Source organism: Vombatus ursinus, unplaced genomic scaffold, assembly GCF_900497805.2.
Source record: "Vombatus ursinus unplaced genomic scaffold, bare-nosed wombat genome assembly UNPS02014893.1, whole genome shotgun sequence".
NCBI classification, from domain to species: Eukaryota; Metazoa; Chordata; class Mammalia; order Diprotodontia; family Vombatidae; genus Vombatus; species Vombatus ursinus.
In genome coordinates, this window is record NW_020954671.1 from 9,124,849 (window position 1) to 9,151,155 (window position 26,307).

Sequence of the window (26,307 nt, forward strand, 5' to 3'; positions counted from 1 at the left end):
GCTTTTATAATGATCTTCACATATACAATAGACTTCCTTCTCTTAGAGAGGGTGGTGACCAGTAAGAACAGAATAATTGTAAATGAACTTAAACCCCAGTATATGGGACTTTGTTTAGGGAAAGACATTTTTGGTAGTGATAAGAGCTTGACATTGAAGGGCTTGCTGAGGGAAATTTGTACTTGTTCTGCAACTAGATTGCAGAGTGAACTTGGAGCCAAGAAGAGCACAGTACAGATTTTGTCTCAGATAGTTACTAGCTACGTGAACCCTCAGCAAGTCACTTAACCTTTGTTTGCCTCAGTTTTCTCATCTATAAATCAGGACAATAATACCACCCACCTCCCAGGGTTGTTGTGATGGAAGATAATATTTATAAAGTGCTTTATAAATCTGAAAGCACAATATAAAATTGAGTTAGTGTTGTTTGTCTATTAATATTTACTGAGTGCCAAGGTGAGGAGCAACATTAAGTCTCTTGACTTCAAGGGATCTCACTGTTGGTGAAGAGAAAAATAAAAATATATGCAATACGCAAAAATCAACTGTAGTTATATGCAAAGATAAGTTTGGCTAAGCATTGCAGAGGAGGATAGGATGAAGAAGAGTAGGGGAAAGCTGATGAGAATTCCTGAAGTCATTGGAACCAAATGACTCCAGTCTGAAAAGACTTTGTGAAAGAGTTGAGTTTTGAGCAGTTTCCAAATATCAGAGCAGAAAAAACTTGATTTAGCAGAGTGAGGTGGGAACCAGGAAAGAATGAATTGTGGAATGGGTCAGAGCAAAGGTAGATTAGATTTGGAAGGTTATATACATTTTTTAGATTGAAAAATAAAGTAACTTTTGTATGTTTTGTGTATAAATATATCTGTAATATAGACTGTTATCCTGTAAATGTCATGTAGGAAAAGGCTAGGTGCCTTAGGTACTTTTTAAAGATACAAATTTGGGAGGGGTTGGTAGAAGAACTGAAAGAAACAATTTTATGAATAATATAGGCTGGGAGAAGACAGAAATATGAATAAACAAAATAAACATATTTATTGAATGACTCGTGTCCAATCTGTGAAAAACATAATTGACAATTGAACATATACAAAATGAAAAAGTTTTCTTTTTAATTTAGTTAAATGCTAAAAGGACCTTTGGTATAAAAAGTTGGGGAACCACTGATCATAAAACAAAAAGTAAATGAGATTATGTTGTACTGTTGTTGTTTTTGTTGTTGGGTCATTTCAGTTGTGTCCATCTCTTTGTGACCCCATTTGGGGTTTTCTTGGCAAAGATACTGGAGTGGTTTGCCATTTCCTTCTCCAGTTCATTTTACAGATGAAGAAACTGAGGCAACTGGGGTAAAGTAACTTGCCCAGGGTCACACAGCTATTAAGTGTCTAAGGCCAGATTTGAACTCAGGAAGAGGAGTCTTCTTGACTTCAGGTCCAGTAGTCTATCCACTGCATCACCTAGCTGCCTGTTGTGCTGTTACTTACTTGTTTGTTTGTTTATATTTTAGGAAATTGTTTTACTTAAACCTGAAGGGGATGTGAAAATACAAAATATCATGAGTTTGGGTGAGAAACGCAAGGCATCTCTGGTTCAGGATACTCTCTCTGATATCAAGAATCAGTGGGACCACACTGTCCATTTAGCCAACACATATCTGAGGTAAAAAGAATACATTCATTGTCATCATCATTATCTCTCTGCATCAAATGACAAACTTATAAAAAGTATAATATAATTGTCATCTGTGACTTTTGATGTTGATAACCTGTAGAATAATAGCTCAGGAATTTGGGGACAGCAGCAAGAAAGTGGGGTAGAGTGAAACCTTATCCGTATCAGCCATTAGAAATCCTTCCCATGATTCGATAGTATTTAATAGAAGTGGTATAGTGACTGTAGGATTATTGACTATTGATAACAAACTTACCTTCCCCATTCACCAAAAAAAAAAAACCAAACCAAACTCTAACACTCTTCTACTAGACTCTGTTAATATCGAAGGAAGTACTATAAATACATCATGTATAAATTTTGATAAATATTATTTGATAAAAAAAATTTGAAAACTGAATTCTAGGGAAGAGTTTCTTTTAATGATTCTTAAGTTCTTAGTTTCAAATGATGTCATTAGTAATGAAGTTCACTTTCTTTTGAAAGGCTGAGATTTTTATTTTCTGTCAGGCCTTAAAAATTAATGCTTTCAGATACCATAAAAACAAGCAAAACCTATTCAATAAACTTAATGTACTTATGTACTCCATAAACCAAATTGCAGAGTGTTTGTATTCATAGGTTTAACCATTTTTACAATGGAAATATTATTATTAAAAATACTACAAATCATTTCCTTTTGGAGTCTGATGTAAATTCTGTCATTTGAGAAAAATGTATACAAGTTATAATACCAGGAATATCTCTGAGGAAAACAAATGAGTTACATTATTGTCTTATAGTCTGATGTATATATATAGAAAATACAAAGTATCATTCCATTTTATTAAACATCTAATGAGTATAATTTTCTGTTGTTAAAATATAGCCATCAGGAAAAGATTCAGCTTGAAGGAGAAAAGTATTTACAAAGCAAAGATGATTTAAGACTAATGCTTACTGAATTAAAGAAGAAACAAGAAACCAGTTTTGCTTTGCAGAATGGTTTGCAAGAAAAGAAAGCTCAGTTGAAAATATATAAGAAATTTCTACAGAAAGCAGAAGACTTGACATCCTTGCTTAATGAGTTAAAAACTCAAGGAAATTACCTACTGGAGTGCACTAAAAACTCCAAATTCAGTGAAGAAAAATGGCTAGAAGTCAAGCATCTCCATGAAAGCCTCCTTCACCAATTACAGGTCAAAATAATAAAATTGCATTTCTTATGGACATTGTCACTTTTTGAACAAGGTCTTTTTATGTCATCATTTCTTGGTGACACTGACTAAGCTAAGAGCTATTTGACTGTTATTTAGAGACAAGTGCCTGCTTACTGAGTATAAAGAAAACAATTCAGATGTTCATTTCTGCTCAAAGAACCATTGTATATGGAACTACTGAGTTTGAGGATGACGGTGGTGTTTCCTTTTACAGACTTTCCATGACCATCGTTTACTGTAGGAGAAGTTGGTATTTATTGGGTCACTTCATGCATGAGACAATGCCAGAGCTGTGTCTGCATAGCTGTGTAGTTGACATCACACCCTTTTGTGTCCTCAACTGCTCCCTAAGTTGGAATTCTTTGCAGAGTAAAGATGTCAGAAGGAAAAACAGTTGGCTTTTTGTGGGGGAAGAGTATGTTCCCCCAAGGGAACAGCACAGTGCATGACATATATGTATAGAAAGATGAGAGTTCAAAGTGATAGCCAATTGATGGGGTAAAACTTCTGGTTTCACCAGATGGCAAGAGAAAGGGAGTCATGGATTTTTTTTTTTTTGTTCAGTCGTGTCTGAACCCATTTGGGGTTTTCTTGGCAAAGATACTGGAGTGCTTTGCCATTTCCTTCTCTAGCTCATTATACAGATGAGGAAACTGAAGCAAACAGGGTTAAGTGACTTGCCCAGGGTCATGCCAGCTAGAAAGTTTCTGAGGCCAGATGTGATCTCATGAAGATGAGTCTTCCTGATTCCAGGCCCAACACTCTATCCACTGCATCACCTAGCTGTCCATGTCATGGATTTAGTTAGACACAAATCAGATTGGAAGGAGATTAGCTTTATAGTTGCTATTTTCTCCATCTTCCAACAGAGTTCTTCTCTGAGGCCTCACTGTGCCTGTGGGGCCTAAGCTCTGACAGGTTGTACTAAGCTGGAAAGGCTTAAATATGGTTGCAATGCCTTTTGACTGTCTCTTGACTGATGGACCACCCAGCTAAGGTCAGAGAAACTCATAACCAGGGGGATAAATTCTAGGCATAAACTCTAAGGATAAATCACTAGGGACACAAACTCTAAACAACTGTATACCGAATCATAAAGGGATTGTGAGGAAGTTCCCCCACTGGTAAAATCACAGATCCTTGAACACAGATCATATTAAAGCACTTTCCCCAGAAATTTTGTAGATTTTTTTTTAAACTCTTGCAGTTAGATAAATTCTCATTAATGTTGCTGTTGAACTTGGGACTACTCCTAAAAGCTAGTTTGGTAATTTGTTCCCTGTGAGAGAGACTCTTGGGTTATTACTACCATTACAGGATTACAGGATCTAAGGTTGGAAGAGACCTCAGAGGCCATCTATCCCAACCCCCTCATTTTTAAGACAAGGAAACCGAGGCCAATGGAGATTAAGTGATTTGTCCAAGGTCATACAAGTAATAAACCTAAGGAGTAGAATTTGAACTAAGACCCCCCTGATACAAAGGTCAGTTCTCTGTCCACTATACCGTAATGCCCCCCTTATTCTGGATCAAGAGTTAATAGTAATATCTTTCATATTTCATGTAGCCAAATGCAAAGCTGCTTAATAAAATGAGGCTCCAATTCTGTAAACAGATGCCTCTGAGTTGATTATACAATTTGTAACTATTGTTTACACATCTTTCAAATATATTCATTTCAGTAATAAAATGAAGGAAGAAAAATGGTCAGAGAGAGCATAAAGGAATCCAATAAGAGGAGTGCCCTACAATATAAGGGGTTAGGAGAGATTTTAGAGATGATCTAATTTACTGTCCCTACAACAACATCCCTTCCCCCCCCCACCCCCCACCCCCACCCCCACCAACATGACAGATAAGGGAGCTGAAGCCCAGAAAGCAACTTGCCCTAGGTCATGCAGCTAGTTAACAGCAGAGCTGGGACTGAAACTCAGGTCTCTTATTCATACCTGACATTTCCTCAGAGGAAAAGAATTGGAAACTTAAAAATGGTTTTATTTCTAGGATTCAGTGAGTAAATTGGAAAGTCACGTTCAAGAACACCAGCTGTACCAGGGCTTGGTTGCAGATTTGACTGCCGCGTTGGAAAGTTTCTCTCAGCAGTTCCTCAGTTTTCCTGATGACCTGGTAGATGAAAAGGCAGCTGAGCAAAAGGTGTTAAAATTACAGGTATGATGCAACTGCCAGATTGAAAAAGAAATATGTCTAACTACTTCTCCTAGATAGGAGTTAAGGAATCCCTCGGGGGAAGTGATTGTTATTTGTCTTCTTTTCTTTACCAGTACCTTGCACATTTGGTGTGTGTGTGTGTGTGTGTGTGTGTGTGTTTGTTTGTGTGTGTGTGTGTGTGTGTGTGTGGTGTGTGGTGTGTGTATGTGGGAGGGGGGTGCTGAGGAGACAGATTACATTAGTGTGCTGTGCTCCCAGGGTGCAAACTCCCTCCAACACTGCAGATAGGTAGCTTGTCTGTGATTTAAAGTCTTAGTGAGTTGTCTGAGGCACTGAGAAGTGACTTGCCTGGGGTCACATAGATAGTATATTTTGAAAACAAGTCTTGAAACCAGTTTAGTCCACTGTGCCTCACTGCCTCTTGCCACGCTCATAATAGGCAACTAACAAATTATTATTATTGGTAATTAGTAAATTATTCATTAATAAATGCTTAATGAATGTAGGCATTTAAACATCATCAGTGTTAAACATTAAAAAAGTAGACTAAGATAATGCTTTGGTTACAACTTGAAGAACAGTGGTTTAAGTCAAAGGTCCAAGTGCTAGCCCCATGAAACCAATGGACCATAGGTATTCTAATTCTTCAGGGAGCTAATTAATTTGAATGATACAGTTATAGGCAACTCACTGAGCAGTGGGTAGATATTATAAGTACTTAGGTAATGGTGCCAACCCTTCTCGCACTTCTCTATGCCATGACAACCATGAGCCCCACATGATTCTAGAAAGTGATCTGGGAGGTCTCTGATACTCTAGGATGATTCTAGGAATTACGGAATGATCATAGCAGTTAGCATCCTATGTAATCTTTACATTTTAGAGTTAGTAAGAACCATAAGGATCATCTTCCTCATTTTATGGATGAGGAAAATAGGCCAAAAGAGGTGAAGGAATTTATACAATGGGTGGGGTGAACTTCATTTTTAGGTGTCTCTGTGTGTGTTTTGCGGGGAGCTTAAGTTGTTTTGATCTGATTGTTATTCATGCTCATAGAGCACACTAGATGTCCATTCTTTTTTAATTAAAAAAAAATTCCCCCAGCACTTGCACTACCAGCCCATAAACTTAAATTGGATTTGATAAATGTCTAATTACACCCTCCTAAATTGTAAACTTCTCCAATGCGTGAGGTGGATCTCATTTTTTAAAACCTTCCAACACCTAGCATACACTTAAATTGAATACCTCTGAGCACTTCTCATTGCCACCATCTCTTACTTAGATTTGGGACAGGATGTTTTGGGATATTTTCTAGCAGTCCATCATCCTTAGACTAAAAGAAAAAGTATTGGTTGTATGCATAGAACTCTATATAGAATATGCATGGAATGGGTCTCTGAGAGTTGAGATGAACAGTTTTAACATAAAAAAAAGCCCTGAGGCCTCCATCATTATTGCCTTTGGAAATAGGTAAAGTAGCACTTTATTAGGTACCTCTCCAACATTTTGAGGCTGGAGACAATAAATAAAAGGCATTTTAGGATTCCCTATCTGACCCACAATGGCATAGGCCTTATGAAAGGGGTTTAGAGTTGTTTCATCTTTAGTTCAGGGGCTGAAGAGACAGGTAAAGCTCTTTTTCCTGAACCCTCCAAGAACTCAATGAACATTTATTAAGAACATACTTTATGCAAGGCAATCCTAATATGCTACCTGGGTTATATATCTGGGTTCTCTCTTTTTCAGTCATGTATTTATTGTCTACTTTGTCATCTAAAATATACACTGAGTACCTACTATGTGCAAGGCCCTTGGTGCTGGAGATGCAAAGGAATTGCAGGTGTTTGTTGAATAAACAGTAATTGAATGAATGAAAAAGCATTCATTAAGTGATTACTCTGTGCCAAACACACTTTTTCATACTCCAATTAAGGGAGATAATACATCAAAAAGATCAGCTCCAGAAAGATGGAAAGGCCTTGAAATCCTAAGGGTTCAGTGGAAGGACAGATGGCAAGGTCCAGGGGGCCTTATGTTATATCAATAAGTCTGGTAACAGTGCTAGGGATCTGAAAGATAGAGAAACAAGGCAGAAAGTAAGGCCTAGATCCCCTTAAGAGAACATAACAGGACAAATGGAAAAGGCCATTGGTCCTTACTCTCTCTAGAAGGAATATGATTGGTGACTCACCTCATCAAAGTTGTATGAACAGTCTCAATGGGTGCTGGGTTGACTAGCCAGATGAAGAGGGTATGGGGAAAAAGAGCATCCTGATGATGACATCCCCTCAAGGGGCTAACTATTTATTTGAGGCAAGACACATGCATGTAAAGTCTTTTTGCTATATAGACTAGTATATGATCTTGCCAATTAATAAATCTAGATAAGTTTTAAAGTTTAATCTCTTTAAAGTGGACCCTTAGTCACTATAGTGGTATCCCCAGTACTCTGTGAGTCCTGAGTTCCTTAGACCTTGAATCTTCACTGACCTACAGAATCATCTATTCATCCATTTCCATGTGATATGTGACAAATGTCATGTGGACAGTCTATCGCTCTATTCCTTCCTTGTTTGTACTGCTTTGTGTCTAGTAAGCTTTTAATAAATATTTTGGTTGTTTTTGAGCTTGTATCACCTTAGATGACACTTGTGATAAAAATCTAGACTTTTGTTCAAAATGACCTTGGAGATTCAGTCTGGTGTTCCTCCAAAGCTATTTGATTCCTCCCTTTCCTCCCCTCTCCCCCGCCCTGACTAACAGGTGACTAACAGGTTTTCCATATTTCCTTCCAGGCAAGTAGTGGGCCCTGTCACTACTAATGTCACTTAACACTTGTGATAATTGAATTGAAATATTTTTCATGACAGGTTTTTTTTTCCCTCCCACTCTTAGGAATTAGAAGCCCTCCTTAATCTAAAGGGTGACACATTAGAAAAGATTTTAGCTTTAGCTGAATCCATCAAGCAAAACTCCTCTTCAATGGGACAGAAGATTATTAAAGATGAAACAGATTCACTTAAATGTAAACACAAGGATTTGGAGAATAGACTTGAATCTGTTAAGCAGGAGACTGAGAACAGTTTTAACAACATCCTCAAATCAAAATCTGAAATGAAGAAGAAAGAAAAAATAGCCATGAAAAAAAGAGAGGAGCAGGTCTCTTGTGGTACTCAGGATTCCATTCAGGGGTCTATCACAGTGGAAAAGTTGGAGGAAAGATGGGAAGTCAACAAGGTAAGTATGATTTCAATTTCCCCCAAAAAAGGGTGAGAATGCAGAGGTACTAGGCTCTAAGAAGAGGGTCATGAAGAAAATATTCCAGTTTCATAATTGAATGCTTAATATACTTGTTATGTACAAAGTCTACTTTGAGATAAAGTCCTTCAAAACTGCTCATGGTAGAATATTCCTGTTGCTAGAATTAGTTTGTTGAACTTATAGTCATCAATTTAGGTTTATTATTCTATTTGGTATTCAGTTAGATGTAGTTCCTTGGACCAAGTTCACAAAGACAAATTAAAAGAGGTAATAGAGAAGAAGATAGTACAGTTATCATTTCCACATTGCAACGTTCCCCATCATGGTTTGAATATATTGCAGGTTGGCATAAAAAAATTAAATGGAAATTTTGGGGGAGTTTCGTGGAAGCGATAGACAACACAGAAAATTTTTAGAAACTCAGAAATGCATAAAATATGTGCATAGTATTGTGTAATATTAGCATATTTTATTTTAAACACCATAATAATTCAGACTTCTTCTGTGGCATAAAGGGGGGGTCAAAAACTTTTATGCAGATTTTTCAGATCACAGGCATGCCACACCCCCTTACTCCCCCATGTAGAAAGGGCGTTAACCCACTTTCTTATAAAATAAATCCCATGCTCAGTTTTTTGTTGATTTTGTAATGAAAAAGGTGATGATTTCAAAAGACTCTCCCAACCATTTCTTTTTCTACTTATGCTAACCTCATATTGCAAATACTTTTTTTTTAAACTGGACCTATGATTCCATGTACTATGCTCCTAGCAGAAAAAACTTACTTCACCAATGCCTAATAACATCTTCTTTTGCAATCTGTACTCTTAAAACAGTGGTGTCAAATTCAAATAAAAGGGATCCCAATGAGCCACATATATTAATCTAGAAAACCTTTTGTGGTTTTTTGTTATTTTTAAATTTTTTTTGCTTATTTTTGTTATTTTATTAACATTATCTATGTTATGTTGTATTTTTACTTTGTTAAACATTTCTCAATTACATTTTAATCTGGTGTGTGGCACTAGGGAGTTTTGGCCACATGGGTGAGTTTGACACCTCTGTCTTAGAGAACTGCTTGGGGCAATGAAAGATTAAATGATGTGCTCACAGTCCCACAATCAGTATGTGTCAGAAGTGAGGTTTGAATCCAGGTCTTGTTGGCTCTGAAGTCAGCTCTCTGTCTACTATACCACACTACCTCTCACTGCACATAAAAATCATAAAGATCTTTGCCACATAGTTTAAGTATGATAATCTCTACATTCAGTTAATTCATTTTTTCCTACGGAAAAATTAGAAAATGTATTTTATTTTTAAAAATTCACTGTAGCAAGATGGAAGAATTTTCCTTTGACTTTCTAAATGTTTTCTCAAAGGTTAAGGAATTAAATGGAAAGGACATGGATAAAGAACAGTCCAAGAAACTTCCGATGAAAGATAGCCTGTTATTGGCAGACTGCCTCCCACAGCCTCTTATCCAGAGGAAGAATGGAGAAAGTCCAACTGTTCAGGTGGGAATAATGATCAGCATTTTATAGAGCACTTTTCCAACATCAGTTCATTCACTAAGCCCTACATTTTCTATGTTTTCTTCAGAAAAAAACAAGTTATCTAAACAGAGAGGTTTTGATAGAAGTGTATAAAGCAAAGAGGAAGAGAATGAGCATTTATATGGCACTGTGCTAAGCACTTTACAAATTTTACAAATGGGGTAATGGAGATAGACTTGCCCAGGGACGGACAGCAATTAAGTGTCTGTGGCTGGATTTGAACTCAGGTCTTTCTGACTCCATGCCCCTCCTTTATCCATTGTGTCACTTAGCTGCCTCAGGAAGTATCTGGCCAGTCAAGTGAAAGATGAGTTCACGTGTATAGTGATTCTTTAGATCTCAGAAACACAAGAAAATATTGATGAAAAAATAACATTGTAAAGAATGAGGTTATACTGGGCAAACCTCTTTAGGATGGATGTGTTGGGAAAATGTGCTTGGGCAACTGGTCAGAGGAACTAAAAAGATTAAGAAAAAAAGATGAGACATAGCTCAAGTGCTTTGTGTGGAGATTACGTGATAGTGAACATTTGTGAAAAAGAGGTTTCGTGATATGATATAAAGTGCTAAAGACTTTCTGCTTCTCTAAAAAAGAATGCATTTTAAATCTCAGTAACATTAATTTTCACATTGATACCTAGAAACATCATGACATTATCTCCAGGGGTGGGGAACTTGCGGCCTTGGGGCCACATGTGGCCTTGAGGCCTTAGGTTCCCCACCCCTGACTAAGCTCAACAAAATTTTATAGGCAAGGAATCACTGTGGATGTGCAGCTCTCATCTCTAATAGTTCATGAATTACGTGAATAATTTTGAAAATGAGGAGAATTAGTGAATGGAAAAGTGATGACATTTGCTATAAAGAAGTTTATAAATTAGCATTTATAAGATTTAAGCGTTATCCCTTGTAGCTTTTTTAAAAATTGCCTAAAATTGACCTTGGTAAGTTGCTTAACCCTATTTGCCTCAGTTTCCTCATCTGTAAAATGAGCTAGGGAAGGAAATGGCAAACTACTCCAGTATCCTTGCCAAGAAAACCCTAAAAGGGGTTATGAAGAGTCAGACATGACTGAAAACAATTGATGACAAAATAAGAAAACAAATCTATCTTCCATAAAGTTTCTCCTGGTAGTCATACTATAAAAAGCTGGCATCCTATTTTGGTAGTACTTTTTAGGCACAATCAAGGAGATGTGTGTGTAACAAACAAATTCCATTTCAGACCCATTCATATCTTATGAAAATGCAGATGAAAATCTATTCATGACTGTGGGGGGAGGAGAAAGGGCATCTGAACTGTACTTTGAAGGATGCAGATCCAGTTGGATATTTCAATGGCACCTCAAATTCAATCTGTCCAAAACTGAGCTCTTTAGGATCAAAATTGGAAAAGACCATAGAAGCCAGGTAGTCCACCCCCCAGTGGGGAAATAAGGAAACTGAGGCTTAGAGAGGATGCCCATGACCACGCAAATGGCCTCATAGTGTCACTGATTTCTTGTGGAAAATGCAGTTTGGGCTTTCCACACTTTTAATCCATAAATTAGCAAAACTTTTAAAGATGGAATTGTAAATGGGGAAATCCTATAGACTCTTTACAAGTTTAATATTTGATATCATGTATATGAGAACCTCATAAATCCCCATTTTACAAAAAAAATTACACATTATGAGACAGTTTGAACATTCATTACTTAAATTATCTGTCTACTTCTGCAAATCTTTCCAGAGTAGCATCTGTTTTGTCATCATTATAGTTTTTTGTGCTGAAATAGCCAAATCAACTTATTTTTAATTTGTCTTGATGCTGAATCAACATGCATTTTATTCTGCCATTGTTGCTTTGTTTCAAATTAATCTGTCTTCAAATTAATAATCTGTATTGTCACCCTTTAAAATTTTACAGGCTGAAATATCATCAAAACAAGAACATGTGGAAACCATGGACACTGAAGATCATACTGTTGAACTTATTACTTTTGAGAAAAATTCAGTGCCTGAGAGCACAGAAATACTCATCAGAGAAGAGTTTGCTGGGGTACCTGTAGCTCACAAAAGGTAAGTCATAGCTGGAAACATTTCTATGGTGATATCCTGTAGGTAGAGTTTCACATTGTGTTTTTTACTTAAATTAATTCATTTAAAATGTTTATTTTCAGTTCCAACCCACTACCTATTGAGAAGATACCCATTATACATATGAGTGCTGGACCTGGAGTCAGGAAAACCTGACTTAAAATCTGGCCTCAGATACTTACTAGCTGTGTGACCTTAGGCAAATCATCTAACCTCTGTCTGCCTCAGTTTCCTCAACTGTAAAATGTGGATCCTACTAGCACCTACCTCCTAAGGTTGTTGTAAGGATAGGTGCTATATGAATGCTTATTCTGACCCTCACCCCTGCATATGTACTTATTTTCTATCATGTTTACTAAATAAGATCCCTAACACCTAGCTAAGTGACTAATATACAACCTTGCATAATAAATGTTTGTTAAATTAAATGGATGTACACTTTCTCTGAAGAACTTTCCCCCCCCCAAAAAAACTTATGATTTCATTGATGTAGGGAATTCCTATTGAGCAAATGCTTATCAGTCTAGATAGGCCACTCTGATTTAGGGTCAAATAGCTGCCTAGTGCACTGAGCGTAAGTGATTTGCCTGGGACCACACAGCAAGAGTGTGTCATAGGCAGTACCTCAGCCCAGGTCTTTCCCACTTGAAGCCTGGCTCTCTATCTATGTTGCCTTGCATTCTTTGGAAATTACACTTATAAAATCAGAACTATTGTGAAGCCCTCTTATAAAGTCGATGTTTATCTATTTATGAATAATGCTGGTGTTGGGAGACAGAAGTAGCATCTGCCATAATAGTTAACTGTATTTTATTAGGCTCTTACTGTATATGCTTGTGTTTTGAAGGATACAGGCTGCTCTACAGTGTATCTCACTATTTAAGCCATGTTATATGAGAGTCTAATGTTTTAATGGCAGTCCAGAATTTATTGTTCTTATTCTTTATAGCTATACTGGCATAAGACTGAGACTTGGAGCCTTCAAGGGGTTATCTCATCCAGCCTTCTTCATTTTGTGAATGAGAAAACTTAGCCTCAGAGAGATTAAATGACTTGCTGTATTGCTTTGCAGCCTTATTTATTGCAGCTTAAATTAGTTTTGGTTTGGATTGGTTTAGAAATGACACAGAATCTAAGGTTTGATTTATATATATGTATATAGTAAAGGGATTTATTATTAAAATAGTAAAATAGGATGAAGGTTAGTAAGTAGAACAGACTTAGGATTAGTAAGTCCCAATAAGTAACAATAACATCAACAACTTAAGTCTCAATTAGTATCATATCTTACCACATTAGAACATAGGTCTCAATAAGTAATACTGAAGTCTCAATCAGTATCAAATCTTGTCACAATCAGTCATCACCATCAGGGGAAACATCTACATCTGGATCACATGGCTGGGGAGTCCCTGGTTCAGCCTCCAGAATCCCAATGGGAAAATCCTGGGCTATGCGTTCACACCACAGGGGAGACTCCAAAGATTATTCAGGGCTACCTGCCTTTACTAGTTCCTTCTAACAAAGAAGGCAGCTTGCCAAAAATATGTGATCTGTGGGAAAGGAGCTGCTCTCAAAACTATCATTGAGAGTATTCCTATTTATAAATATCTTATTCCTGGAGGGGTGGCCAGCCCTTCCTGAGAGTAAATACCATAAATAGTCCTTCAACATCTAACTAGGATTAAGGTTGTCATGAAAAAAGGGTCAGCATCAAATTGCATGCTTCCTGAGTGAGGTCAGAATGTCTTTTTTAATTCATTCATCACACTTGCCCACAATCACACAGGTAGTAAATCACATAGCCAGGATCTACAGATCATCTGTAACAGATCAGCTGGTTTTCCTGACTCTAAATCCAGTTATTTTCTGACTCTGCCATATAATCCTGAAATTAGTATTTTAAATTTTTTTCCCTTTAAAGCTGTCTTGATCCTGAAGTCTTATCATTTGTTGTCTTCTAAAACATGTGAGTAGGGGTGTTTAATTGCGTGCATTATAGAATAAGGAAAAATAATATTCCTAGAAAATATGAATGCATATATATATATGTATATGATGGAATATAGTTAAGGGAAGGAGATCAGTTTCATTATTTTTTAATAAGAGAGTTGTATTATATAATTACATGAGATTATATGAGAGCTTTTAGCTCTCAAATCCTATAAATTCTACTATATAATCATCAAAATCACAAATTGGAATACTGATTTTACTTATGCTATGAAGATTAATCACTGAATGTATTAAATAAGGTCCTATATTTGGATATAGGTATCTTTATAGGAAAGTATTGATTGAGCCTGGAACCTTCTGGGAAATTTTTGCAAGAATTTTGAAATTTAGCCTGCTTGTGAAAATTCAAACACATCTATCTGTTACTATAGGAACTAAAGACAATGAAAAATCACTGCACCGCCCCCACTAATACACACACACACACACACACACACACACACACACACGCACACACACACACCATGAAAAGAGCCCTTTAAGGTTTGCATTGTACTTTACATCAATGATTTCATTTGATCCTCATAGTGACCCTTAGAAGTAGGTACTATTATTATCTTCATTTTATAGATGAGGAGCCTGAATCTAAGAGAAGCAGAATGACCTGCCCAGAGTCACACAGCTAGTAAGTGTCTAAGGATGGGTTTGAACTGAGGTCTTCCCAGCATTTACCTACTACACTCACCTAGCTCAGATGACAAATTAGGCTTGAAAATAAATCTTATAAACAGAACCTTAATGGATCCCCTCAAATAGTACCTACTATGTTCAACATTATATCTAGGCACTGTAGACATTCTGTATTCTTATGAAATCTATACTGTAGTAGCAGGGGATGTATTTGGGGGGTGAGGTAAGGCCATGTAAATAAATGTACAGATGACCAATTTAGACAAAGTGTTTCAGGAGTTCAGAGGAAGGAGAGATGCTGAAAGTTTGTATAATTAGTAAGCTTTTCATTCATTATTCTTTCTGGAATTAGCTATTAGCCAATCCACAGTTTTTTGCTCTGACATTTTGTGGAAAAAAATCCTTAGGGTTTTCTTTTTAAAATGTTCTCAAATATTTTCATGGTCCACATTTAATGGGAATTGTAGGAGTGGTCAAACCCAAGAAGCTTCTTGAAGTCAGGAAAAGTTGGTGTTAATGAAAGAAATAACTGTTGTACATTAGTTTAAGATTGCTTAAGGTATAGCCTTCAACAAGATATGTTATTGTGAGGAATGTTATTTTGCATATTCTTTATCACAGTTTTAAATGATCCTATAACTAAATTCCACTTGCATATATTTTTCTAAGAATTGAAAAAGTTGCAATTTTTAATCACTTAAATTTAATTGTGGCTAACTAATAAAATGAACATCCTTCCTGATTTTCATGATTTTTAGTCAGCGGGAATCTGCAGCAGATAATTTGAAGAATGACCAGATGAACAATCAAATCTCAAACATCCCAAATGTTGTCCAAGAAAAACTAACAACAGACCAAACATCTTTGGAAGACCTAGAGATAAAAGAGCCACTAAAAACTGAAGACCAAGTGAGTATTTTTATACCTTTCCAAAAAAGCATTTGTAATACAGTGTTCAGAGGCAGCTGGTGTCTCACCGGATTGAGCACTGGGCCTGGAGTCAGGATGACCCAAGTTTGAATCCAGCCTCAGACACTTCCTAACTGTGTGACCCTGGGCAAGTCACTTAAGCTTGATTACCTGATAAAAGACAATAGCAAATCACTCCAGTATCTTTGACAAGAAAATCCCACAGACACTTGGTCCATGGGGTCACCAAGATTTGGACATGTCTTATCAACTAAACAATAACAATGCAGTGTTCATGTTTATAAACATTGATTCAGAATCACATTTTTAGAATCGACAGTATTGAGCAGCTTATAAAATTTTAGGATATGTACCCCTCTAAGTACTTTTGATATTGAAATATAAATAAGAGGCAGCATGACTTAGTGAATAGAGCAGTAGAATTGGCATTAGGCAGACCTGGGTTCTAATCTTGCCTCAGACAAAAGTGTAGCTATTAAAGCTGAAAACTGAATTAAGACTTTTGGGACACCCTGTATAATACATTTTATTTTATTATTTTATTTTATTCAGTTCAGACCCCCTGTGCTTCCACCAATTTGAGGAATTTCTAGTTTTGCAACACCTTCTACAGATCAGTAACTGGTCTATAGCATAACTTTAGGGAATTGCCCAGGGAACTGAGAAATTGATGGACTTAGAGCTAAAAGGAACCTTACAGGTCATCTTGTCAAACTCCTTCATGTTATAGATGTGAAAACTGTGACTTCCCTAAGGTCACACAGCCATTGTATGTCAACGGCAGCACATAAATCCAGGGATTCTTGACTCCAAGACCATGACCATCCCTTTATCCACCAGGAGACGTTACCTCTCAAGTGTGCAAACACCACATTAAAAATTTAATCCATGGCTTTGGAGTCAGGAGGACCTGAGTTTGAATCCGACCTCAGATACTTGACACTTACTAGTTGTGTGACCCTGGGCAAATCACTTAACTCTGATTGCCTCACCAAAAAGCAAATAAAAAAAAAGAAAACAAAAAAAATTAATCCAACTATGATCATAAATTTGACTTATCTAAAACTAAGACTTCCATAGAACCATACATTTTTCAACATGGTTACTGACTCCACTGACAAAAATTATTATTTCTCCATGCCTACTCAGGAAAACAGTGAGTATAGTTTCCAAGCAGCTAAGCCAAATCAATTTTATCCTTCCTAAGAAGGCTATTGTGTTGATCAAGGGAATCACTTTTATTTGGAACAACCAAAGCCAAAAAAAAAAAAAAATAAGTCTGTGCTAAAGGACAGTACTCTTTCTTGTTCACTATCCCCTCAAGTCTTCAGAAAGAAGTAGTCTTCATCTACATTCTCAAAAGTATCTGTGTTGAAAAAATTAATCCTCTGATGACTGACCTTCTGATGACAAGTTACTCTACACTTAGACTAGTTCTCAGATAATAGACAAATGACTCCATCACTCCAGAGCTCTCATAATAGAATGTTAGATCTAAAACTAATATGGTACCAACAATCAATAGTGATTCGATATTTAATTCATCATTTCTTGGCCATTTATTTTGGCACTTGATTGCCAATCAGTGTGTACAGTATTGTACCATAATATATTGACCGTCATAATATTTAGAATATTATTTCATTATTTTAAATAATTTCAGTAGTTAACAGTCTAGAACTGTTTCTTTTCCTTTATGTCATGTTATCAGTTATCATTATTTTCTGACTTACATTCACCCCGGAATGTGCTTGTGGTGATTGTGACATTTGATTTGCTTAACTTTTTCATTGTTTGAAGCGAAAGCTCCATGGCAGGGGAGGATGGAATGGATAGTGCATTATGATTATGGGTGTGAAAAACAAAAGGTAGCAATAATTAAAAAAATTATTCCATAGACATTAGAACTGTACAGCTCCTAAGAATCTCTTACGACAGAAACATAGTCATTGTAGTAATTTAGTGTTTAAAGACCATTCTAGACATGTGAGTTGTGAGGGTGTGGCAGTGGAAGATTTGCTTGTTTTTTTTTTTTCTTGTTCTTTGCTTCTTTTCCTCCCAGGCATTAAGGCAGCTTTAAAGAAATCACAAAGGGGCATCCTGAAATAGAGTGTTTGAGAAGGGGAAGCTGCAGCCATATTCCTTTGTTAGTTGAGAATGTATATTTGGAATGATTTCTAAGAATATGGAATTACAGACTCTGGAATTTTTAGTACCAGTAAGCTGCCAAAGCTACCCCCTTTTATTCTTCCCTCCTTACTATGAAAGACATTCAAAATGTGAAGCAGTGAAAAGCATAGACTGCCTGTTTTCTGTCACTGAAAGTTAGTTTGAAGAAATTAGAGGTTGGAAGTAGAGGCAAGATATTCCATTTCTGGTCCACTATTTTTTAAAAAAAATTTATAGAGCAAAATTATAGTTGGCATCTCTTGAGCGATTTTTCTTGACCTATCCTTCCCATATGTCAACTTACATGGCATAATTGCTTTTTTTGCCTTTTATGTGTAATTACATCTTTAATTTCCTTGTCATAAAGTATAATTATCAGTCAGAATGTCTGAATCTTTTTTTATTCTTTTGAACAAATTTTCTGAACATTTGCAATTGTGATGTTTAAGGTGGCATCCTTGGAAAAATCCATGGACATAAATGATCAGACCTACAGGAGAATTATACAAGACTTCCAACTGTGGTTGAGTAGCAAGGAACAACTCCTAGGCTTTATGCTAGAAGAACAAGGAGAGACAGTTACTGGAAAAACACTTTCGATTTCTGAGGTAAACTAAAAGTATTTCTAGTGTACTTTCATATGTACTGGTAATTCTATAAATACATTTGATGGTAAAAGAAATTGTTGGGTCATAATCCTAGCCATGTAGCTCAAACATTTGCATTTTGTTTTTCCTGACTCTTTACTTATATCTTTCCCCTCATCTTAAGTTATTTCAGGATGTGTAGAAGTACAAAATGAATGATGCAAGTAGTTTAGTTGAGAAACCTAAGTCATGGCATAGTGTTTATTCATTGACAGTGTTGGTATAGGTGCATTTGATATTTTTGCCCCAGGTTCTTAAAATAATTAAGGCAGAGGATTTTAGGGTTTACAAGAAACTTAGACATTATTTAATGTAGTATAATTTTTAGATTAGGAAACAAGCCCAGAGATGTTGAGTCACAGATCTGAGACTTGAACTTGGATTCCTTCACTTCCATTCCAGTACTCATTTCTTTATGCCAACCAATAACTTCTTGAGAAGCTCTGTTTTCTGAAAAGAAAGGAAGGAAAGATGGGTGTTCTGGGAAATGTTTAACAACTGGATCCCTTATATGCTTTTAAGTTTAACCTGCATTAATATTATTTCCTCTCTCACTTTCTTAAGTTTAGACAAATCAATTGAACAATAAATCAAGTCCCAATTTATGGCATTCGCCAATTTCTAAGGCATAAATGATCCACACATTGGAATTTTAACAATGTACTTTCATGAGCCAGTACCAACTGGCTCCAATGTACCTTTGGAAAAAGGGGTCCTACAGATCCATGTAGCTCATTCATACCCTATTTCCTTCACTTATGGAACTAGACTTGGATTGGTCCTCATGTGTGCAAATAATCTGTTCGTAAGTAATTAATGACCTTCAAATTGTTAGATTATAGAAGCAATTGCCAAATCTAATAACTTTATGAGAAGGTAAAAAGGGGAAAAATGAAATGGGAGGCATGAATATGAAACTAGGATCCTAATTCAATCAAGTAGGCATTGATTTAAGTGGCAAAAGAAATTTACCTTAAACAATCATTATAATGAATTATAGATTTTCTTGCATTTTGGATTATCCGTGTGCAGTCTGGAAGTGTTGTCTTTCATCAGAATAAATGGTGTAATGTGTAGGAAACTTTCAGGGAACAAAGCCAAGGCCCTAATCTGACCTGGTAGGAAAAGAGAACCCCTCCCCACCATTTTATAAGACGGCTAAATCATATTCTGTAGTGAAAATATTAAAGAAAATCAAAATTTCTGAGGAACACCAGTTGATAATGTAATTAAACTGTGCTTTGGTAGAGCTAATGAGAGAATAATTACAAAAATTGCCTTTCTTTTGTTTTTAAAGCTTATGATTGGTATTTGACTGTACAAAGCTTATGCTTTCAGTTTTATGTTTCTAAAAACTAATTTATAGAATCCTCTGGGGAATTTTGAACCTCGAAAAAGTAGTTGCATTTCAAAACTGTTGGGCGATTAACCAATGACAGTCACTTTGAGAAACTTCAAGAGAAAGAGATTTTCTATGAGGAAAACACACACACACACACACACACATACACACATACGTGCACATACTTGCATATACTCAAGCGCTTGCACACACTTGCATACACAATGCACATATATACATGCACATATATACACATGCACACAAAACCCTCAGGAAGCTAGAAATATGCATGCATGCTGACCTTTCAATGAGGGGAAAAAAACTAGTTGAAGCCGAGCCTGAAGCTGTTACACATAATGATAGAGTTTTGTCTGATGAAAATTCTTTAACAGAAAGTCAGGTGATCATCTTGTGCAGTTTATTTCACTGTTTATAACAGTTGCCGTAGTACAGCAGTAAGAGTCACAGTCATTTGATCATCGCCTTTCAGTGAAAATCTCAGGACACTTTGACATTAAAAAAATAGAGATCTAAAATATTTTATTATCAACTAAGGACTCCAACTTTTGAGCAGCATAAAAATGAAAGGAACATTGGATTTGGAGTTGAGTATTTGGAGTACCTTGGAATATGCCATTTTGATAATTTGAGCCTCAGTTTTTTCATCTGTAAAATGCAGGAAACATATCTTTTTATCTCTCCATTTCTCCTGGTACCAATGTATCACAAGTGCTTTGTACATAGCTACTTAACAAATGCTTTGAGAATTGATTAGTTTAACAGTATAATAGGAAGCAACACTTTTAAGGAAAAAAAGCAAGTTATAGAAGAGAAAAAAAATTACAGTGTATAACTAACATATATTGCAACACTCAGCATAGTATTTTGCAAACAGAAGAATTGTAATAAAATGTACAAATGAATGAATGTAGCACTTTGGCTATGTCACAGTGAATCAAAACTTCTGTCATTAACCGTTCAGCAGCAAGAATTTAGGGAAGGATAAGGGAAATGATGCATGGTTCTGAAGCAACAAGTTTTAATTAGACTACATTAAATTTTCATAGAAGTTTTGATTAAGAGGAATTGTTCCTGTATGCCTATTTTATGGTGTAGATAGCTAGATAGCTAGATAGCTAGATGGCACAATGAATAGAGCATGAGCCTAGAGTCAGAACGACCTGAGTTCAAATTTGACCTCAGATATTTACTAGCTGTGCGACTCTGGGCAAGACTCTTGACCTCTATCTGCCACAATTTCTTCAGCTGTAAAATGGGGATCATACTAGCACCTAACTACCAGGGTTGTTGTAGGAATAAAATAAGATAATATTTATAAAGTACTTAGCACAATGCCTGCTGCAGTAGGTACAATGTACTAAGTAGCAGGAACTTAAGAAATGTTCACTTCTTTCTCCTCCCCTCTAAAAACTTTTCCAGTTTATGATCCTAGTACTTATTATCAAATATTTCTGTATGGGCCTAAAGAAGATATTCCTACCCAGAAAAATGGTGACTATTGGTCAAGCCATTCCAAATATCAGTAAAAATTTTATTCTAGTACAAAATTATTTTTCATTTTATTTACTGTGAAATGCTTCTTAGCTTTTCTTGATCGATTCACAGAGATAGAGGTAGTAAGTATATGTTGGTTTTGAAGTCCCACTTGACTATAAAAGGAAGATAAAAAGAACTCATCTGGCTGGTTTTCCTTTTTTTCCCCTACTGTGATTTACATTCCACAAGATCGGGTTATTTTCTTGCTTATTCCTTAATAGCTTATTGAGTTTTTCATATATTTCAATTCTATAGCTCCTAAGAGTCTCTTAAGATGGAGACTAATGTTGGGATCTGAACTGGTGAAAATGCCAGTGTAGTATAGCTAGAGAAAAAGAAAGAAGAAAACTCTGAACATTTGATTTCTTTTGTTGAATGTATTTTATTTCTGGTAGGAGGAAAAAATGTAATTTTAATAAAATATTTATTAGGAACTTAAAAAGAGTCAGGACAGCATGGGGACTGATTATTCTAAACTGACAAGAGCATTGACGAGAATGTTGATTATTTATTTTAAAAAGCAGTTTAGTCAGTTTGGAAGTTCAGAGAATAATGTATTTTGGAAGGTGTCTGGAAAATACTTGTTCTACAAAATATTGTGGAGACTTCTCTATTCATGGAGGGGCACAAGTGCAAGGGAAAATATCTGTGTCAGCCCCAAAGGTGTCAAAACTTTTCAGATGATGAAAATTAAAGAAATTTCACATGTATCAATCAATCAAAAGCAAAAAGAGAAGAAACAAAAGACTGTTGTTTCATTTTAAAGGTTCGTGAGACAACATGATAGATATTTCTGGAAAATCAGAAATACAACTTTTGGAAGGGAGGCAACTAATGACAATTTTTTTAGAATTTAGGTATTTTTAAAAAATTGCATCTTGTAGCTGGTGTGATATATATGTGTATGTATTTACACATGTGCATATGTGTGACTAAAAATATACTTGCATAATGAATTGACTTACTGTGATTAGAAATTATAATTGGTCTTAACTTTGAAGGTATTCTCCTGTATAACTGACAATGGCTATATGGGTCATATATTTATCCCATATATAGCTTGTTTGTAAATATTTGTTTGCATGTTGTCTCCACTACTAGGTTGTGAGCTCCTTGAGGGCAAGGACTATCTTTTGCCTCTTTTTTTCCCCCAGTGCTTGGCACATTGCCTGGAATGTAGTAGCTGCTTAATAGATGTTTATAGATCAGTATATGTACCAGATACTGGATTGTTTCAAACAGGTGTCAGAGGAACAATAAGAACCATTTCTAAATTAAGACAAATCGAGTCACTTACCAATGGTTCATGGGGATTGAGGCAGGGGGAAGGAACATGGGTGGAAGTGTCACAATTAGGCTATAACTCTGTGAGGTAGCAAGGAGATACTAGCTGACACTAAATGAAATGAGCTGAGACTCTTATCTAAACCTCCCACAACATCAGTCATCAAGTTAAAACCAAATGGGACTATCCATCCCTACCCCCTATACATAGCCTTTTATAATGTCTATTCCTTGAATTAATTTGATTAATTAATCAAATTAATATTGATAGTAATATTAATTTGATGTTACTCAAATAAAAGTGGAATGGTGAAGCAGCACACTTTACAATTTTCTTTTTCCCAGGTATGGTCCTACTGATAAACATTCAGTTGTAACTTCCATATGAAACACATATTATAAAGCTAAATTTTCATGTCTGTTATAATTATTTCACCAGCACTAATTGTGTGGCACAAGAACTAGCTTCTTTCTTGGAGATAAATTTTATTCCTAGGTTTGGGAAAAGATAAGAGTGAGTCTTGATAGGTTTTGTACTTGTTTAAAAAAAGAAAAAAGTGAAAGTAAAACTTAAAATCAGATGTTTTTATAATGGTGCTCATTTACGAAGTAGCTTGGACATAAAAACTAACCTAAATTCTTTAGTGAAATAACTTAGGGATGACGACTGGATCAATAAGGAAATTCTCTCTATCAATGCCAGTTGAGATATTCTCTGCAACTTACAACCTTAAAGAGTTGATTAGAGCACTGAGAGAGTTTAAGTGACTTGCCCAGGGTCAAACAATCCAATCCAATAAACATTTATTAAGCTCCCATTATGTATCAGGCACTGTGCTAAGTGTAGGGATACAATTAATAAGACAGAAGGTATATACTCTCAAGGAATTTATAACCTGAAGGAGGAGATAGCACACAAAAGGAAGCAGGAAAAGGGTGGTGATGGAATGCTATGCCAGAGCATATTGTTCCTGAAACCAGGCAGGGCAGCAGCTATAAAGTGCAGTGAGTTGAATTCAGTTTCTAACCTCTGCAAAGGAGGGCATTGGGAGGAGTTTGGTACTTTGTCCTCCAGCCCTCCAATTAGAGGGGAAAGGAGACTGAAGGAGGTGGTATAGATCAAGGCTTGAGTTAGCCATGACTTTGAGTTTATAAGTGATGAGCTTATCCTGGGGGAACTTATTTCATAGAGTTGAAACCAGGCAGCAGATGCAAAGTGGAGTGTCAATATGTGTCAGAGCTGGGACTTGTACCCAAGTCCTCCTGATTCCAAGGCCAGATCTTCATCCACTACACCACACTGTTTCTTAGTTGAATAACTTATACTATAAAATAGGCATACAGGAACAATTCCTCTTAATCAAAACTTCTATGAAAATTTAATGTAGTCTAATTGAAACTTGTTGCTTCAGAACCATGCATCATTTCCCTTACCCTTCCCTGAATTCTTGCTGCTGAATGGTTAATGACAGAAGTTTTCATTCATTGTGACATAGTCAAAGTGCTACATTCATTCATTTGTACATCTTATTACAGTTCTTCTGTTTGCAAAATGCTATGCTGAGTGTTGCAATATATGTTAGTTGTACACTGTAATATTTTTCTCTTTTATAACTTGCTTTTTTTCCCTTAAAAGTGTTGCTTCCTATTATACTGTTAAACTAATCAATTCTCAAAGCATTTATTAAGCAGCTATGTACAAAGCACTTGTGATACATCGGTACTAGGAGAAATAGAAAGATAAAAAGATACGTTCCCTGCCTGCTATACCCTATACAGTCTTATCAGAAAGAGTTGGTCTATTTTCTAGAATGTCAATCAGCAGTTCTTTGGTGAACACTAGGGTAGAGAATGCTCTAATAAATGTGACTCAGGGAGTAATCTGCACCATCTACTAAACACTTAATTTTCTTTATTCTATTATATTATCATTCAAATAATAAAATAAGCATGGTTGAATATTTTAATAAAAATCAGTGTTACATTTTAGATGTGGAACATTGAATGATTTATCTTTTTTATGTTTTCAGAATTCAGGCATAGAAATGCTTTTGTCAAAACAACTTTTTCCTGAAGCTCAAGAAAGCATGAAAAACATTGAAGATGAGCAGAGAGTCAATGAGCTGCAAAATCAACCTTTAGAATTGGATATTATTTCAGCAAATGAACAATTAAAGGAGATAGAGGTATGGAAATATGAAGAACACTGACTACATGATTGCATCATTTATCTTGTACAATACAATATATGGTAATCATCCAAAATACTTGCATAAAGTGAAAAGTCTTATTTAACCTTTGCCTGATAATCTATTTTGTAAATATATAATTAGGTACAAATCAGAACGTTGTGTAAATCTGCCCATTTTTTTTTTAAAAGAAGGGTACTGCTAATGAATATCAGGTGGCTTCTTCTTTCAGTAAAAAACAAAAAACAGACTCATTTGATGACAAAGCTCAGGTATACTGACCTGTATCATTCCTTTTTCCTGTGTAATTTTTTTTTGGTCTTGAAAAATACGATTTATGCCACTTAATTGTAAGCAGGACTAGGTTCTTAGTCATTGTTTTACTTTCTTCATAATTCTATAAGGTATTGTGTAAGCCTCTACTGGGTTGTTGTCACTGTTTAATCAAGTGAAAGTGAATAAGGCTGACATTTGAACAAGGCTTACATAATTGTGAATATATATGAGAGAAACAGCAGGAAAGTTTATGTTCAGGCTAGTAAAAGCAGAAGAGAGCTTTGTTTAAGCAATCTGTTGGCATGTAAGAATAATAATAGAATGCAAAAAGAATAATAGTGTATGACTTCCTTGAGGGCAGAAACTGGATTGTTTCTGCCTTTGTATGCCAAGTGCCTAAGCCCGGTAACTGGCACATAGTAGGCAATTAATAAATTTTGCTTCTTGAATTGAAAATTCAACATTATGCCAGCAATCAAGTGTAGATTCTTCTCACAAAAGATAAACCATTTAAACTGCCCAATGCCTCAGCTGTCCTATGTGTGAATAATGAATTAATGAAATAACATCTAAAAAACATTTGCAGCCTCTCAGACAATGTGAGTGTGTACTTGCCAGTCTGCCCATATGTTTGGATGAGGAGTGTATTTATTTCCTTTTGTTTGCTTGATTTGAAACTAGGTGTTGTATGGGCAATTGCAAGCAAAGAAAGCCAACACTGGATCTCGGGAGTCCATCACATTGCCCAGTAACACAGAAAGCAGCACTTTGGATGTCCAAAATGTACAACATTCAGTAGACCAGTTGGACAGACTACTTCAGGCACTGGTTACCTTGAAGGAGGATAAGGAAAGACAATACTCTCTTATCAAAGATTTCCAGGAACACCTCTTGGCTGTTAAATCATCAATGAAAGCATTATCAATGGAAAAAGAAAGCACAAAAGTGTAAGTTCAAGAGCACAGAATAGGTTTCATTTTTAATACAAACCCATCCTTTAGTACTTTTTAAAGTATCTGTGTTTTAATAGTTATTCTGTACGTATAGTAATTTCTGCTGGAAGTTTTGTGGCGAAAGTGACCTCCATTATTCTTTGGTAGCAGACTGGCAGGAGAGAGGAACAGAGAGAGAAAATTTATTCTTTTAAGTCTCTTTGTGTGGTAATAATACATTCCCCTGGTGGTCTAAAAGAGGAACTCATCCAACCTTTAACTTCAGGGAATGTCGTGGCATGAGGAAAATAAGACTCAATGAGTTTGCAGTATTGTATATATGGCCAACCCATGTCGTTCACACAGATCAACTAAGAAAAGTTTTATTGGATAAA

At 35.9% G+C, this 26,307-nt stretch overlaps 1 protein-coding gene across 6 annotated transcripts in view; it reads left to right on the top strand.

Moving 5' to 3' along the window:
- SYNE2 (spectrin repeat containing nuclear envelope protein 2) overlaps positions 1–26,307 on the top strand; it is a 415,658-nt gene that overhangs the window by 179,718 nt on the left and 209,633 nt on the right. For all 6 annotated transcript variants that reach the window (XM_027842877.1, XM_027842872.1, XM_027842874.1 and 3 more), the window contains 10 exons: positions 1,514–1,665; positions 2,546–2,855; positions 4,881–5,045; positions 7,944–8,285; positions 9,689–9,823; positions 11,771–11,922; positions 15,345–15,495; positions 18,135–18,293; positions 24,546–24,701; positions 25,662–25,927. In XM_027842877.1, coding sequence (XP_027698678.1) covers positions 1,514–1,665; positions 2,546–2,855; positions 4,881–5,045; positions 7,944–8,285; positions 9,689–9,823; positions 11,771–11,922; positions 15,345–15,495; positions 18,135–18,293; positions 24,546–24,701; positions 25,662–25,927 — 1,988 coding nt within the window. The remainder of the gene's footprint in view (positions 1–1,513; positions 1,666–2,545; positions 2,856–4,880; positions 5,046–7,943; positions 8,286–9,688; positions 9,824–11,770; positions 11,923–15,344; positions 15,496–18,134; positions 18,294–24,545; positions 24,702–25,661; positions 25,928–26,307) is intronic.